The sequence below is a fragment of the Heliangelus exortis genome, chromosome 23, assembly GCF_036169615.1.
Source record: "Heliangelus exortis chromosome 23, bHelExo1.hap1, whole genome shotgun sequence".
Classification (NCBI taxonomy): Eukaryota; Metazoa; Chordata; class Aves; order Apodiformes; family Trochilidae; genus Heliangelus; species Heliangelus exortis.
The window spans coordinates 3,370,840-3,387,847 of NC_092444.1; the positions used below are offsets into that span (position 1 = coordinate 3,370,840).

The following is a 17,008-nucleotide window of genomic DNA, read 5'->3' on the forward strand; positions in this document are numbered from 1 at the left end:
ATGCTGCTGCACTACATTTGCAGCAAAATCTAGCTTTGCGTTCTTGCCACTTATAAAAATATTACCCCTGAATAAGTCCTGCCCCATTCTTGCTCCTTTTACATTTCAAATATTCATCAGAATGCACTGTGTTTCTTTTCATAAAGCTCCATGGTCTGGAAAAAGGATCAAGAAAATGACACCTATTCATAGAGGTTTCTCCACCTGCAGGCAATTGCTCTTCTCCCCCGCCCCTCCCAGTTCTTTGCAGTAAGATAAAGCAATGGAAAGTGACAGCTCTTTCTGAGATGAAAACATCACTGGAACTGTCTGTTGGCAGCAGGCAGCAGGAATATAGATACACAACAACAAAAGACTAGCTGATAGTGGCTCTGCAACCATTATTCTTTCAGCTGAAATGTAAATACTGCTTCACTGGGGAAAAATCTGCTGGGAGCCAGGCAGGATCAGGTCTGCAGGACTCCAGAGGGTTTCAAAGTTCAGGAAGCAGAAGGTCAGCAGACTGAGGTTCTCAAGAGAAGTTACAAAGAGCAGAGTAGCACAGACTGAACAAGCAGAAGTCACCCCAGTGCCACCACTGCTTGACATCTTTGCCCATTTTTCTTTTCATGCCTGCTACAGCTGTCACTGCTCAAAACTGACTACTGGCAACTCTAGGGACAGTGCAAAATGGACATGGGGGCAGTCAGGAATGCTAAGCAAGGAAATGCAAAGATAGAAGAACAGCTGTAGATCTGGACCATGTTTAAAAGCCTCTGCTAATACCACTTCTTTCTGGGAAGCCTCTGTTTTGTTTTTCAGTGTCTCTATTTTATCTGTACAGCATTAAGCCTTGTGTTTTCTGGCAAGGGCAGCATATAGCTCAGTTATAATGAATGAAATGAGCTGGTAACAGTTGGGTATTTATAGGCTCAGCAGGCTGGAGCTCCAAAAAATCTGAAAGCACTTAAAAGTGCCTTTGGCTCCAGAGCAAGGTTGACAACACCTACTGGTTTGTGGGGACATCTGGGAGGAAAAATGACCATAGAAGTATCCTGAGCTTTGGACTGGACATCTTCCAGTCCAATTTGCAGACAGTTAAAACATTAAGATATGGAAAAACAAGACTGAGTGTCCAAAATGACTGTGACTATGAATACACAGGCTGAGTTCTGAGTGATTTTCTGTGGAAGAGCTCACTCTTGAGTCAAGATAAAGCCATAACGTCATTAGTTTGCTCCAGGTAATTGAGTTGAATATTGCTAGACATACAGTAGCTTATCATTAACAACACCAGATAGCTTCGAGGAAACTGAGTGTCTACCAGCCATGGAGGGGAACTGCTTCCTGGAGACCTGCACTCCAAAAAGGCTGCAGCCCAGGTCTGGACCTGGCAAACCGGTCAGGAGCTCCTGTAATTACAAACTGATTCCTGTACTCCACGTCAATGCAGCTCAGGGGACCAAGGTACAAGGGTTGTCACGTTCTCCCTGATGAACCTGAGCAGTGCTGAAGGCTCCACCAAGATAAGACTGCAGGCTGCACCTACTCCACAGCCATGTGGTTGAGCTCCACGTTTCCTAGCTGCTGATTCTACCTGCCTGCTGCTCTGGGGCTTGGAAGACAGCAAGGTCATTCTTGGAAAAAATGTAATTTTCTGTCTCCAGCCTGAGACATTTCAGAACCAAAAAGCCCCAAACATATCAAAAAAGAGAGGCAAATTCTCAGTTTTTTGCTCAATACTGAGCTGGGCCAACCAAATCTATAGTGAAGTCTGAGATGAGAGTTATCTCAAAGAAAGGAAAGAGGTACAATGTACATGGAGGTGCTCTCTACAGTATCCTGTCTTCCCTGTGTCAATCTGTGTGAGGTTACAGTTCTGCAAGCAAAGGATACATGGAAAAACCTGAAAATATAAGTAGCACTACTTACTACAGATGAAAGGTCCATGTTTGCCATCCTCCTGTCATCCAGGTCAACTGGCTGGAGGCCTGCAACTTTGATCTGGACAGAGGAGGTTCTGTAGACAAACCTCAGCAGCCAGTCCCCCCTAGGAATAGAGCAGAAGAAGAAGAAATCCTGTTGCCAAAGCAATACAGTGTGTGACTGCTGAGACCACAAGGAGAGCAGGAGGGAAGCATGTTGATGGCAGGACCAAGACCTGCTGCAGCTTTGTCTGCTGTAGGAATCAGAGCAGTTGCTGAGTTCAGGGCAGGTTCCTGGGACACAGTAGTGTAATTTTGAATTTAATCCTGATTCGTGGGTGCAGCATGTTTAAAAATCTGACCCTTCTGTAGCTTTCTGTATTTGCTTAGAGATGCAAGACAGTCCCACATTTAATCCTTTTAATGTACTAAAAGGTAGAAGTCCTCCAGCCTGTAGACAGCTGATAATCTGACTGCAAAGCTCCTCAGAGTGCTCCTGATTTATAAGTCCTGTATAAACACATGGCCTCAATGACAGGACCAGGAGGAGTTTGTTCCCACTGTAAAGTATCACCATAACTCACTGTGACAGTTTCAGGGTAGACTGTAGCACGATGAGAGAAGGCAATACCTCCTCTGGAAATACAGAACCTCTTCTGTGCTGGCCAACAGCATACAACTCAGGCACCTAAATGCCTCTATACTCCACAGAGGAGATTTGAGTTGGATGTGAGTGGTATTTGTACTTTGTGATGGCAGCAGGAAAAATGCACCCCCATGAGTCACCATTTCTGGCTCCTCCTGTCCTCCCTCTCCATGCTGAAAGTTTTAAGTGTGCTCAGAGCTCTACAGAATCTTTGTAATACATCTACACTGCTCAGGCATGAGTTCTTTCAAAAGCTGAGTGAGCCTAACAAATGTGGTTAAGGTTTCCCACTAGGAATTTGTAACCCTGCTGTGAAATTAGATGGGACACTCTGACACCTGGCTTTCACTCTCCATGTCCTTTCAGACTTCAAAGCTGAAGGAGACAACCTGGACTGGACTAAAGCTCAACAAGCTGGGCCCAAATCTGATATCACAGGAACTGTATTGCAGTGTGATTCATCTGATCTAGATCAAGTTATTCCTGAAGTGACAGAATGAGGCCACAAATTGTATTACTGTGAGACCAGAGGAATCAGAATCAGGTGAGGTCTTACAACGAAATGTCTGTATAATCCTTCTTGCTTGTCCTCACATAAATTCTCTATATCTCTCAGTTACCTCCTCTTGCTGCCCCTCATGCTAACGGAATCACCCTCAAATTCAGCATCTGAATACAAAGTAGAGTACCAGAGCAGGGGAATATTTCCTGACAGTCTCCTCACCTGCTTCTTCCTACAATTTCTACATCATTTTTCATTCAATATTCAAGACATGGGCTTACCAGAGCAGACTCACAAAATTACTGCATGCAGAGAGGCACAAACAAACATATTATCCTATTGCAACAGCACCTGAAGGCTTTGAAAGTCTAACAAGACCATTTTTATATATATATATAAAATAGGAAATGCTTTTTGGAGTGAAATTGATTTTTTTATAACATGGGGAGGAATGATATTTGTTAGGGTAAATTCAGTTATATGCAACAATATAACATATTTGGCTTCTTTTCTGGCTTCTTGGAGGAATGCAGAAGCATTCCCAAGGAGCCAGCAATTGCTTTTTCCTTAGGTCACACAAAGAAATATTGTAGCTGGTGTGCACATGTGGCATCCATATCACCTCATGGGATCCAAAAAGGACAAAAGTAACAATTCTCAGCCTAACTGACAGATGGGATTAATAATTTGTTGATTTAATCTTGAAGGCATTTAATTCTTTTATTTACTTCTTCATTGTAACTTAACATTCTCAGTTAAGATGAACAATCCATCCTCATCTTACATGTGTGTGTGTAGGCATAGACATGTAGTGTGTGTTTAAAGTACCAACAGCATTTTAACTGCCCTTGACCCCAGGTTTCAAGCTGTCTTGACTTGCAGCTGTATGTTCTTTGCTAATCTCCTTGGCTAGTTATTTCTCAATTTATTTTTTCCATGCTTTTAGTCTTCCCTGCTTCACTCCTTCATTTTAAATTCCCCTCTTCTAATTGTGCTGGTAAGCAGTGCTCTTGGCACAATTATCTTCCAACACGCAGTCATTAGGTTTGATATTGTCACTTGAATTCTGAACAGCTTTTGTAAGATTGCTTCGGCTGTTTGGTGCCTCTGAATCTCTCCTCACCCAACAGCTCTCACAACTCTGCATAGCAATTATCTACACAGTTTTAAAAGGCTGGTATTTGGTTTCAAGGTAACCTTTGAATTCTTTCACATCACTGGTGCATTTTCTAGAGCTATTCCAGATATACCTCCTTTGCAAACGAAATATCTTGTTCACATTCACTATTGGGACCAGAAACCGAGTCTGGGTATGAACAAATTCCAATGTGCTTGAGCTCCATCCCTTGTGTTGCAATTTTCACATCTTGATCCCCATAAGCAGCCCCTAGTGAATTGCATCTCAAAGCTTTTATAGTTTTTAATATTCATTCACATTCTCTAACTGTCAGTGAACTTAATGGCCATATTCAAAGTCCTGTACGTAAAGCTGAGATTTAAAGGGGCCTTACAGTATGTCAAATTACTCACACAAACACACTGACCCAGCTTTAAGCTGCCAGGGTCAGAGAACACTGGCAGTGTTTCAACAGGACCTACATACTGAGCACCTCAGGGTTCCAGTGTAACTGTGCATCACAGAGAGCTGGAGAGAGAGCAGTCTTCAGCTGCATCCTCAGGACTGTCATCTGCAATTAATCTGAGGGAGAGACATCCAGAGAGAAGAGGCTTAGGCACTGCTGGCTCTGGAGCTACTGGACCAGAGTACTCACCAGCTGAGCAAATATTCACTTTCAAAATAAATGTAGAAAATAATTTCAAAGCAGTGCCAGGAGAAGGCAGCAAGGGGCTGAGCATGTACAGACCTGCAATAACCATTCATGATCCTGCCCGACACCACCTTCATCAGAGCTTTCCAGTGCTTGGCTTCTCCTTCCACTGGAGCTCCCAGTAAGACCACATCTTCAATGATCCCTTGAGAGTCTATTAAGATGAAAGCAGAAGAGCTCAGGTTTAGAAGACAGATGAGAAAATGTATCTTGACACATACACCAAGGAGGGGGATGTCCAGATGTGCTACAGGAAAAAATCATCATTTCAGTGGCTCAAATTTTAAAGAGTGAAATAACGGAAAGGTGGATCTGAAACATAATTTTGGATAAATGAACAGTGTTCCATCTGGAACCAGTAAATGTGAAAATGAGAGATCCTGAGGCAGTGAAAGGAACTAGGCTGATGGCAAGAGGGGGAAGTGGCCTGACCTCTGTCAAAAAAGATACAGTTCAAGCAGCAAACCTGTGGATGGTTCCTTCCACAGATTTATTGACCTGGGTCTGCACAAAGCTGAACTGTTATGGTTTGAAACAGGTGAAAGGGATGGACTTTCCACAGGGTCAACAAATGTTGTCATATATTAAGCACATTAAACCCTTCCCACATCCCTTAGAGATAAGTTTGTGAAAGACATGACCTGTACACAGAAATTTCCCAAATTATTAATACTGATTGGGAACTAAGAACAATGAAGGTATTTGCCACATGAAGTGATAATCTATCAAACAGGTTGGATTTTCTTGAAAGATCCTTTAATCTGAATGCCCAGGGCACGTTTTGCTGAAAAGGGATGTTGACTTTTAAGGATAATAAATCTCCCTCTCTCACCAGACAGCTGCAGCTGGGAAATTTCAGTTAAAAAAATGATTGTGTGAGAAATATTGGGCAGCTCTGCTTCTTTCCTAAACTCTTAAACAATGTCTTAACATATGTTCTCAAATATTTGTAAAGAGAGACCTAGCACCTGATGCCTAAATTTCACCTAAACTGAAAGTGAGAATAACTGCATACCGCATGGAGTTCTGAGGGAGAGGTGCTGTCTGGCCAGACTTCTAAAATGTATATCAATTGGTTTCCTTTCCCTGACAGCAGTAAAGGACTGGGAGCTGCCTGCAGTGCCTTCATCTTTCTCTGCAGTGTAAATCCCAGCACCTGACAACAATCCAAAAGCTCTTGCAAAATTAATTTATTGCAAAGTAAATTTTACACTAATCAAGAGAACAGCAAAGAGCAGTTAAATTTTTAGTGTAATCCATAAGCAGTAAAGTCCTGTTCCCATTACCATGGACAATGAAAAAGAAACCCACAGCCTTGCTAACAGGGAGCTTGTTCCAACCAAGGTACTAAATTCCGTGGCCATTAAAAACTGAATAAACAAACCACTAATTCATCAGGATCCTGAACATTTGGGCAAGGTAGTGGAAGCTTTTGTTTCTCCAGTCCTTTGAACAGCTTAGTTCTTGCTTGGAACACAAATGTTTAGCCTTGGCTGAAAAACATTCATGTTGACAGAGGGGGACAGAAACCTGAGAACAGATCACTGGCCTACATAGGTGCTGACACTCTAGATAAATTAAATCTATTTCACAGTTTGCAGATATTTTATATGCTGAAGAACAATAAAGGCTGCACAAGCAGGAAAAAAAAAAAAGAATTACTGATGGGCCAAAATTAAAAACTGTTAAGATTATTTGTTCAGAAAAGATGTGGGAGATACAGGCTGACCCTGAGCTGGCCCAGAGGCCATAACCAACCACTCCCTGGGAGATGGGCTTTGCAATGCCTGTAGGGTACAGCTCACTGGGCACAGAGGGAAACATCTCTTCAGCTTCAGGTTCAGGTTCTAGTGATAACACCCATTATCAGTTTTCATTAGTTTACACTTCTCGTTTACTAAAACACATGGGAATCATGATGAAGATCATGAGACTGCTGATCTTCCTGTGCAGTAACTTGTCTCTGAGAGGTGATTATTACATCTTCTGCTATAATGTCATTTTCTGGAAACCTACTCTGCTCTGGCTTCCAAAGTAATTTGTGATGAAGTATATCCCGAAGGTTATTTAAATGCTTTGGGGTAGAGTGTTTTCTTTTCACAGAATTTGAGTTTCTGCCATGGTGTTTCACTGGACAAGACACAATTAGTCCTGGGAAATGCCAGTGCCATCTGGATACAAACAGCCTGCATGACAAAGCCTTGTTGTTCTTTTGTGTGACACATCCAAGTCCAACCCCCAAATCAGTCTCAGATGTCTCAGGTCCCAGTTCCTTTCCTTCTGTGGCTTGGGCTGGAATGTGCATGTGAAGAACGTTTTGGCAATCTGTGCTAAACATGCTGCTTTTCATCTCACAAACAGCTCAGCTTTCATAATTCAATTAAGGAACTGAAAAATTAGTGTACAATGGGGAGCTGCTATGATACATAATTATGATGCTTAGATTTCTTTAGAATGGCATCCAACCTTAAAGACCCCTAATGATTTCCTTTCACGTATTACTTAGCTCTGGAGCCACATTATTCCAGGGAGAGCCTGCAGATCATTAAATAAAAGGCTGAAAATATCTCATCCCCTGGCATTCTTGGGACACAAAAAGAGTAAGTCTAGAGCCAGATTAGGAATCTGGGTTCTGGCTTCAGTGTAACTGTTCAAGGATCATTCTGGATTTGATTAGATTTTATTTTGAGAACAGAATTCCTGCATTTGAGGACTTCCATCTTAAAGCAGGAGTGAAGTTCTGGTACCCACCTGGCACCAGAAAAAATGCTGACCTTCTCTGTCCTCACTTGACTCTATTCTCACCTTTTATTATACAGATATCATATTCCCACTTATTAAATATTTTCCTTTATATAGCTCCCTATTTATTAGCAACTCTTTGTGAGGCTGAGTAGTTAATGAATTCAATTAGCTACATAGGGGGGAAGGCAAGCTGCATGCACACACTCACTCACTCCTGACTCAACTCCAAGATGTGATTTATATCAACTGATCATAACTATTTTATTTTTTTTTTCTTTTTCTAAATTAAAAATAGAATCTATTAATAAACACCACCACAAGGGGTATAAATTGACAGATGGTTCTATACTTGACTTTGGGGAAAAATTACCATGAAAATAGCAGATGACAGTGGTGTTTCAATGACTTAAATGGAAGGGAGGACTCAGGGAATCAGATACAATAGCTGCATAGGGCTTCCAACAAAATATCATCTGCCAGGAGCCTCGGGGTGTGTGGGCAGCTCACAGACTGATCTAGCAGTGGAACGTCACAAAATGTCAAGTTGTTGTTTACAGACTGGAGACCAAACTAACACACTGGAGCTCCTCTGGTGAAGGCAGTGGATTTAATCCACCAAACTGGTGGAAATGACAGGAAAATTTGGCTCCAAATGGATTTTAAAACTTTTTTTTTTTTTTTTTAGTGATGTTAATATATTATTCTAGAAGGCCCAAACTCTGTTCCAGAAAAACTCTGTAAGAAAAAGTCCTCAACCTCACCAACAGTAAGGAAAATAAAGGTGATAAGAGTTAGGAGGTGAATTTTACCTTCTTCTTGAGCCATTTCCTGCAGGCAGAAGTAAATGACTCTTGCACCCAGACTAAAGCCAATCAGTGAGACAGGTCGCTTGCCCTAAGAAAAAAGGAAAGCAGAAAATCCCATCAAGTACTGTTGCAGACCTAGAAAGAGCAACTGGCTGTAGGTTCCCCAAGCCCCTGGTACACAAAGAATTTAAGCTTGTGCAACATCTTTTAAACCCTTGGGCAATTTGGTTGATTTCAAAAGGATTCTCTATCCTCAAAGCTATGCACAGTTCAATATTGAAAACTCTGAATATCTGGGTATTTTGTATGTACAGAAAATCAATTGAAAGAATATAATGATCACAAGTTACAAGAAAGCAGATACTTCAAAGAGAAACAAAAAAATGCTGTCATTGTTTTGAAATTTCCAAATCAAAGCCTAACTCGAGGAGCAAAATTTTCCTAGAAACGCTTCAATGAACAAAAGCAGCAGCTGTAATACAAAAATATTGATTTAAGACTGAGTGACAGCAGCACTGTGTGACTGCTGAAAAAAATTATGGGGGTAAGCTTTTATTTTGAATAGCCTAATATGATTTTCTATAAGATCAAAGGGAGCCCAATCTCGACAACAATGAAAAATGGTCTTTGTATTAACCATGGAGCAGGTGTGTGGTGAACTCCCTAGACATCCTGTTAACTAGTTTTAGACAGTCCAGCATGTTGGAATGTGTTTTCACAACAGTGAATGCTAAAGAGGCAGTAACAAACGCTCACAAGCAAAACAAAGGGCTTGCTTGGATGAAGTCAAGTTTATTGCCCTTCCTGGGATTGCATTTTTATGAGAATTCACGTTTGTTTCTGCTCCGCACATTGTTCTTTGTGACAGGCAGTTCTGGGGCCACGGGGTCTTCTCTGTAACAGATATTGGACTCGTGCCTGCCAGACAAACCTGTGGCTAGCAGAAAACAAGCGGTGATAGCTTAGCAAGTAGTGGCAGGCTTTTGGGGAAAGAAATGTCTGTTTTTTTCACAACCTCTGTCATTCCTTTCAGGTGCTAGCCCATTCCACTTCTCTGTAGGCAAAAACATGGCTCACAGCATGTCTGCTGATGCAGTCTGCTGGTTTACCTGCTGGGTACCAGGTGGGTACCAGTCTGCTGTTTTCTGGTGCCTCCTCATTATCAGTGAACATTTTTAACACTCAGTATTCTCTATTTCTTTTCACCTATCTTTACTTTCTATTCATAAATTTCCACTAGGTGAAATGGCCTGGCTGTTTTGTGACATGGTCAAGCCACGTGTCATTTCTGACCTGGATCTCTTAATTTAGAAAAGCTTTAGGTTAAGTGGGACGAGTATTTGATTCACGTGCAACTTCCACTTTTTCCCCCAATGAACCATATACATACTGGTCACCTTCATGCATCAGTTTTTCAGTTTATTATTAATTTTCTTCTCCCTGAAAAGATCCAACTTGATAGTTAACTAGCATGACTATAAAACTTCACCTCCCTGGCCCGAATCCCTTCCCAGACTTTATTCGTGAATAATTTCTAGCTGATTACCTGCTGTCGACTGAGCAGGATCCTTGCTAGGTGTTTTCCCACCTCAGCAGACCGACGAAGACACACTCCCCAGGGGTTGTCAATAACATTGGACACAGTCAAGAGAGAAGCTGGCCAAGTCAAGGCTGTCATAATACCTGGGACAGGCAAAGCAAACAGCATAGCTTAGTTATGAATCTGGGCTGCTCTTAGGAAACATCAAAAGGAAGACATTCACTGGAGTTAAAAGCTAAACCCAGGACCTTTTGTTAGCAGTTCTTTCTCAAGAGCTGATGTGAGAAATGTTTTGCTAGACTCAAGATAAGAAAGAATCTGATGTTCTGATAGGGAGGCAAACAGACACTCTACATGAATGTAACCTGGGTGTTCGCAAGGTTTATGTAAAGCAGTAAAACAGTCTAATAATGGAGAGAAATGAGCACAGTCCCAGACAAAGGAAGGGCTTTCCAACTGTAATTTTAAAACAATGAGTCAGTGACACAGAGGGACAGCATACAGGGGAGCAAATATAAATTTACAGGTGTGGCAAAGAAGGTTCTCAGGCCCCTTCTGCAGGGTGGTGCTAGTACTGCTGAGGGAGAAGCCTTGTCAGAAATCTTGTTTTGGAAAACTACTCTCAACAAGCACTAGCAGTCAAACTGCACAAGAGCCACTCAAACAGATCTGAGACCATTTACATTCTTACCTGACAAGACAGTGAATTTTAGGGCTTCTTGAGCCATCAGGTTCATAAAACCATTCAGTAGGGAATCTAAGGCATTGCCAAGCTCCATCAAATACTTGGATTCCCAGGCCAGACAATACTGCTCACTGGAGTGCAGCATGCTGCTCCATGGTGCTGTGAAGCTCCCTGAGAAATGATGCAAAGAATTCATGTTCAGAGAAAACACAACCACATCTGACTTGTGGCAAGATGAGTCCAGCAAAGAATCAGAAAAGAAGCATCAGGACAATGGAATAGCCTCAAACATTGTGATAACAAGGAATCGTATTTAAAAGTATTATGAGATTTAGACCCCCTGTTTCTGTTGTTTTACAATAAATTTGGGCTTCATAAAGAATTGTGCAGCTCTAGTTGCCTGTGCAAAGTGTCTTCAGTGTTCAGACTTCATGACCCATTCCATTGCCTCAGACAACTGCCAAGACATTAACACTAATTATGTCAGGTATTAAGGACATTCCTTCTATCACCAGACATCAAACCAAGTCCTGCAGCTCAATCATCTCATGCAGACCAAAGGATACCTGAGAAAGACAAAATGCTGAATGGTTGCACGACTGAGTTCAGTAGGACCAGAAGCACAGAAAATATGTAGGAATTTGTCAAAATCTATCACAAAGCATCTTCCCAGCACTTCAGTTAGATGAGTGAGGATTGCAATAATGGCTCTGTCTGAAAACAAGGGATCTGCACTTGCAGATCCAGACTGCAGTTATTTTTACTTTGCCACCCATCCTCGTTAGCCACTTCAGATCAATTTCACCACTCTAGGTGGTGATCAAAAGTGGTGCCTAGATGCTTGAGAGATAGTGGGTAATTTCCACTGTACAAGTCTAATTTTTGGCTGAAAGAATAATTTTGAAGCCTTACTCTCTCCTGTTTGTAGTGTAGCTTGTACTAAGTGGCCAGGAGGGGCCTGGCAATGCTATTAATAGCAGATGAACTCTGAAGGGCAGAGCAGAATTTTCATTTTAATTAACTGAAGCTGTTCCCAAACTGTTCCTTCCGTAATGAACTTGCAGGTTGAGGCATGAGAAAGCCCATGCCAGATCACACCATGACACACTGTCAGATTTGTGAACCTACAGATGGGCAGCTCAAAAATCACAAGATAGAAAACTCCATAAAAACCCTCTCCCTGGTTTAGGGAGTCACACAAGTGTGTAGCTAGACAGTCACAGCTGTAAGGAGGAAAATGGATGACAATTCCAGCTTTGCTTTGTTCACTATTACTGCAGCTTGCTTGTTATGGAAGAAGAATGTGTCATCTGTAACTCCCTTTTAAGGGCAAACAGACACAAAAAGGTTCGTGAAGGGACACACTTGTCTTTGTAAGAGTGCCTGGGAGCCCTCCAACCCCAAGGATTTGTATCCCTGGCAAGCAGACAATGAAAAAGGCCGAAGTACTGCAAAGTGAAAATAACCTGACTTTGACAGCAAGCTGCAATCTAACAAGCAACAGGACAGAGACATCCTTCTTCATTAATAATAGCCAGTGTTAACTGTGATGCTTCTGAATAAACTGGCAGCTGTTCAGCCAGGCTGCTGAACACATCAGCAGACAGCTGACGTATTTTAGATGACAAGCTGTACTGGAAACCAAAACGCTACAGAGCTTTCAAGGCTGCTGGCTGTAAGTTGACCTCTTGAGTGCTGAGCTTAGCAGAATTTATTTGACAGCCTTTCTTGCCAATAAACCTCATTATCTGGCAGATATCAAGAAAGAAAAACAACACTACTTTCTGTTAATTGCTTGAGGATAAACATAAGGTCTCAGAGATAGGTGAGACACTTTGTACTACTGCTGGAAATCATCCACCCCAAACAAAACCTTTCCTAGCAAAACCAGGCAGCACTTATTAACAAAAACCATCTCCTATGATTACTATCAATCCAACTATCTCTACCATTTTACTGCCCTCTCTCTTCCTCTCCTCTGTTTTGATTGGGATTGCAAACTGGGTTGCAAAATTTTGAGAGTCAGTCTGTTCTAGTTAGCAGGCCATGCATATGTGGGGAAGACAGGGTGCTACAAGAGTGTAAACCCTTGCTGGAGTGAAACAGACATAGCTCTGCAGGTTCCTCTCAGTTACCTCATCTTGTTCCTACCATATTTGCCAGTGCACAGCCATCCAGTAATTGCTATGGTGATATGAAGCTGCTTTCCTTCAGTAAGTGGGAGGAATTCAAACTCTTCTATTGCTCCCACACGCTTCTTCATCTTGTATCCTACATGCAGCAAGGCAGAAATACGAGTCTCAGAAATCCCACAGCAAGGACAGACTCTGCTAACAGTAAATGTTCAGAAGAAACAACTTGGGTAATTAGGATAGGGATATTTTTTCCTTTCCAAAACCCTCAGGCAGCCCATACATAGCTTAGAGTTTGGTATGGAGCAAATTGATCCTTCTGAACTTGTGTGATCTGAGGGAATCCCAGCAGAAGGCTACTTTGCTGCAGCACAGACATCAGCTGCAACAAGTTGTAGCATCTTTCAAAGACAGCTTTCATTTTCTTCATTAGCCACATACCAAATATTCTTTTTTCCTACCTGATCATCAAGGGCTACACAGCATCTTAACCAGCACTGAAAGGATCATCTCACGGTTGAAGGACTACACCTCAAGTTGCTTCCCTTCCTGTGCAGAGCTCAGCTAAATCATTAGTTCTGCATTTGCAGACATGGTCCCTGTGCCCCTGAGACATAGGGGGTGCTCCCTTACCAGTCAGTCCAGCTCCAGCTGCTCCAAAGAGTGATGCCATGACAGCAATCCCAGCAGTCGAACCCAAAGCAGCTGCTCCAGCACTCCCAATGACAGCAGCAGCTCCCGCAGCAACCAGAGGGGCAGCAAGACCTCCTGTCAAGCCTGAAGATGCAACAGGTGATACCACCAAACTGTTTTTGCATACAAAATTCAGGCAGTTGTCTCCCTGTGCTGTGTGAAATGCTACTGAGAGAATATCAGTGATGGTCACTTTGCATCACCAGCACAGGGGTTTTCTGAGACCTTCCCCATGCCCTAAATTCTTTGGCTGACTTCAGTAAAAATGAAGAAAAATTTCAAATTTAAAGGAGGAGTATGTGGCAGACAGAGGTGAGCCATGCCCTGTTCGCTTCAGAAACATTGATCTATTCACATATTATTTTGAATTTAGATTTGAAGATCTAATCCAAGAGCAAAAGAGGAGAAAACATTTTTAAGGGTGATGGCCTCAGCTTATATTTCTGTCAGCCAGTGAAGCTACACTAGAATAGTTTTCCCAGATAATTCTTTCAGTTTTATTTTCATGGGGTGGAAAATACTTGGATATAGGGTTTCTTCCGTTGGTCACGATTTTATGGGGTTTTTTTTTCGTACACGGTAGGGTTTTTTTGTATCTAAAGTGACATACTGCCTTCAGCCTGGCAAAGAAAAGCAGTGAATACTTTAAAATTAGAGCTGGGGCTAAAAGGAATGATGGCTTCTGTTGCTGAATTTATAATTCACACCCCCTCTGCCCCTAGTGCCGTGCATGCAATTTAGGAGCAAGCCTCAGAAATGCTGAGGGCAGCCTCACCGATCGCTGTTCCACCTCCAACGGTTGCCAACCCAATCAGCAGGTATCTCTTCAGCTTTTTTGTTCTTTCCTTCTTTTTTCTCAATAACTCTGCATTTCTGTAGGGGGATCAGAAGCACAAAAACTGATGGAGAAGCCTGACGGATAACAGTGCTGCATCACAATCTGCTTTTATTCTCCTTGGCATAATTTCCCTACTGGGAACAGTAAAAAGTAACATGCAGGTGTGGACTGTGACAACACACTCAGATTTATGATCATGGACATAGACCCACAGATTTAAATTGAAAAAATTTAATTGCTGAGAAAAGCCAACAGATGTTACTTACTTGGAAAACCCTTCCTAGTAGGGCTGAAGCTTGTGAAAAAAAAAGAAAAGAGAAAAAAGAAAACGAAGTCAAAAGCATTTCAATAACTATATACTGCCCATGTGTCTTCAAAACACACAAGAAAGCTAAGTGGAAACAAGGAAAAGTGTCTGAAACAAAAGAGAATGAGGGTGACTTTGTGCTACCAAACACAGAGATGGAATCAAGCAATTTTCCAGCAACTGTGTATATTCAACTCCTTACTAATTGCACGTCACAATATAATAATATAGTATTAAATACCGTCATTAATTAATTTGTCTGTGTGCATTTAAGCTAAATTTTAACACGCTTATCAGAAACAGGTAAACAAAATACAAGGAACAAATGTCACTTCTTAGGCACTACTTTCGGCTTCTCTCCCATGTCTTTGGTGTCTCTCTTACAAGAAAGACTTCCCACTTCAGAGGAAAGTGCAAGAAACAGAAGATACAGAAATAATTTTTTTACAGAGGAGTGGTCCGTCTAGCCTGCTTATGCAGCAGTTCATCTAGGCCTTGAAGTGCCAGAGTTTATCTTGCTTCCAAACTTGGATATTTTCCCTCTTAATCCTAGCCAAATTGTGGATTTTCATTATCCATACTATTTCCTAATCCTTCCTGGAACCCCCCTACGTGCACTGGAATTTTGATAAAGACAATTTCTAGATGAGCCCCAAACAATATGGAGCTTTGTAAAACACAGCAGGGGGAGAATGGAGCAAGTGGGGGAAATCCCTGCACCACTGGAGTCAATGGCAGAGCCCCCACGGACTCGCACGGCACGCAGACTTTGTCTCCACAGAGATCCTCTGGAAAAAAAAACAACAACATGTTGTATTACCTTCCGCAGCAGCAAGAAGGGCTGTCTGCTGAGAACAAGAGTGCAGCCTGCAGTGGCTGCCCCTTCAGCAATTTCTGTGTAATGACATTCACTTTCTACAAGCTGTGGTCAAAGCAGGGATCTGCATGAGTTTGTGTATGCAGTCATCAAGCTGAATGCTTTGGCTTGGGAAAAACTGCTCCTGGAGTTCCTTAAATAAATTCTGCAGTCTGGCTATTAATTCCTATGATAGCAATATCCAGAAATTTATGTTCTACATGGTGGTTCATCAGCTTTTATAGTCAATGTGCTGTTGTCTTGGGATGAAAATGATGACATTGAGGGAGCTGAAATCCAGCTAACCTGGCTTTATTTTCAGTAATGAGCATGTTGAGAAATGAAGCCTGCCTGAAGATACAGTGAAACTACTGACACCAGGACTTCTACCTGTTACTGCTTTCCTTCTGTAGCTGCTAGCAACCACTTTTGACAGTTGCTTTGCTGATATCTTCTGCATTACAATTACCACTTGACTACCAGACTGCTTTTTATCCACTGTGGTAATTAACTGCCTTTGCTGCTTCTTCTCTAGCCTCAGTGATCCTGGATATGCAGCTTCTTGCCTGAACCACAAATTATGTTCAGGGAGATTTTATAGGTGGAATTCTGGATCATTTTCCAATGAGGAAAAGTGGCAGGAGTACATGTTAGCAGCAATTGATGTGGTGTTTTCCAGTTTCTTATGGAACCATGTACAGGAGAGGTTCACACTTGCAAGTCAGGACATGTTTGGTGCTGGTAGGATGGATGCACATGTTCTCCAGGTGACCATACTCTACATTTAACCTTGCCCATTCTGGGCCACAGGCCAACACACCCACAGCAGCAAAGACAGCAGCAAAACCTCCTGTTAAGAAATTTCAGTAAAAAAACGCCTCTGCAGAAGCTTCCAAAAACCCTGGTTGGTTGTTACTGTTCCAAAACTCCTTGCAATGGATGGGCAGAGCTGGATGTATCCTATGCAGATGTTAATGTATTCCCTGGCACAAAAGTCTGTGAGGTCAAAGTGGTGACAGGTTTGTATTCCACTTCATTTCCCTGTTGACTCCTAACTTTAAACCAAACAAAAGATTACTGATTCTCCACAAATCTCAGCCTTTGTTTAGCCCTGGAGTAACAAGCGTGTTCACACTGGAGTCTCACTATAGTGAGACTCAAGTACTATACTCTCACTATAAAGATTTTTTTTTCCCCCTTTATCTAACAGGTGCTTACTTCCATGGTTGCAACTTGGGCAAAGAACAAGAATGAAATCCATGGCTTTTGCCACACCAGATATGCACAAAAGCCACTGAGCTAGCTGCAGGATCATCCTTGTAAGTAGACAGCATAATTTTCTGGTGACTTTGGTTGTTATCAGACACTACTGCTATCTTTTTGGGATGTGCTACAGGACCCACAGTGTAGCCCATACAGAATTAGGCACTGGAGTGTCACCTCTACAGGTGACAGCCCAACCTCAGTGTCGGTGTTCTCCTGCGCTTGAAGGCCCAAGACTGAGCTTGCTTCCACAAGCCCCAGC

At 42.1% G+C, this 17,008-nt stretch overlaps 1 protein-coding gene across 4 annotated transcripts in view; it reads right to left on the bottom strand.

Moving 5' to 3' along the window:
* Window positions 1-17,008, bottom strand: part of TMCO4 (transmembrane and coiled-coil domains 4) — a 39,469-nt gene that overhangs the window by 11,745 nt on the left and 10,716 nt on the right. For 3 of the 4 annotated variants that reach the window (XM_071767389.1, XM_071767388.1, XM_071767391.1), the window contains exons 6-13: window positions 14,258-14,355; window positions 13,423-13,566; window positions 12,809-12,928; window positions 10,664-10,828; window positions 9,979-10,115; window positions 8,436-8,520; window positions 4,918-5,035; window positions 1,912-2,029 (exon numbers count right to left, since the gene is read on the bottom strand). In XM_071767389.1, coding sequence (XP_071623490.1) covers window positions 1,912-2,029; window positions 4,918-5,035; window positions 8,436-8,520; window positions 9,979-10,115; window positions 10,664-10,828; window positions 12,809-12,928; window positions 13,423-13,566; window positions 14,258-14,355 — 985 coding nt within the window. The remainder of the gene's footprint in view (window positions 1-1,911; window positions 2,030-4,917; window positions 5,036-8,435; window positions 8,521-9,978; window positions 10,116-10,663; window positions 10,829-12,808; window positions 12,929-13,422; window positions 13,567-14,257; window positions 14,356-17,008) is intronic. The other variant, XM_071767390.1, reaches the window with a different exon arrangement.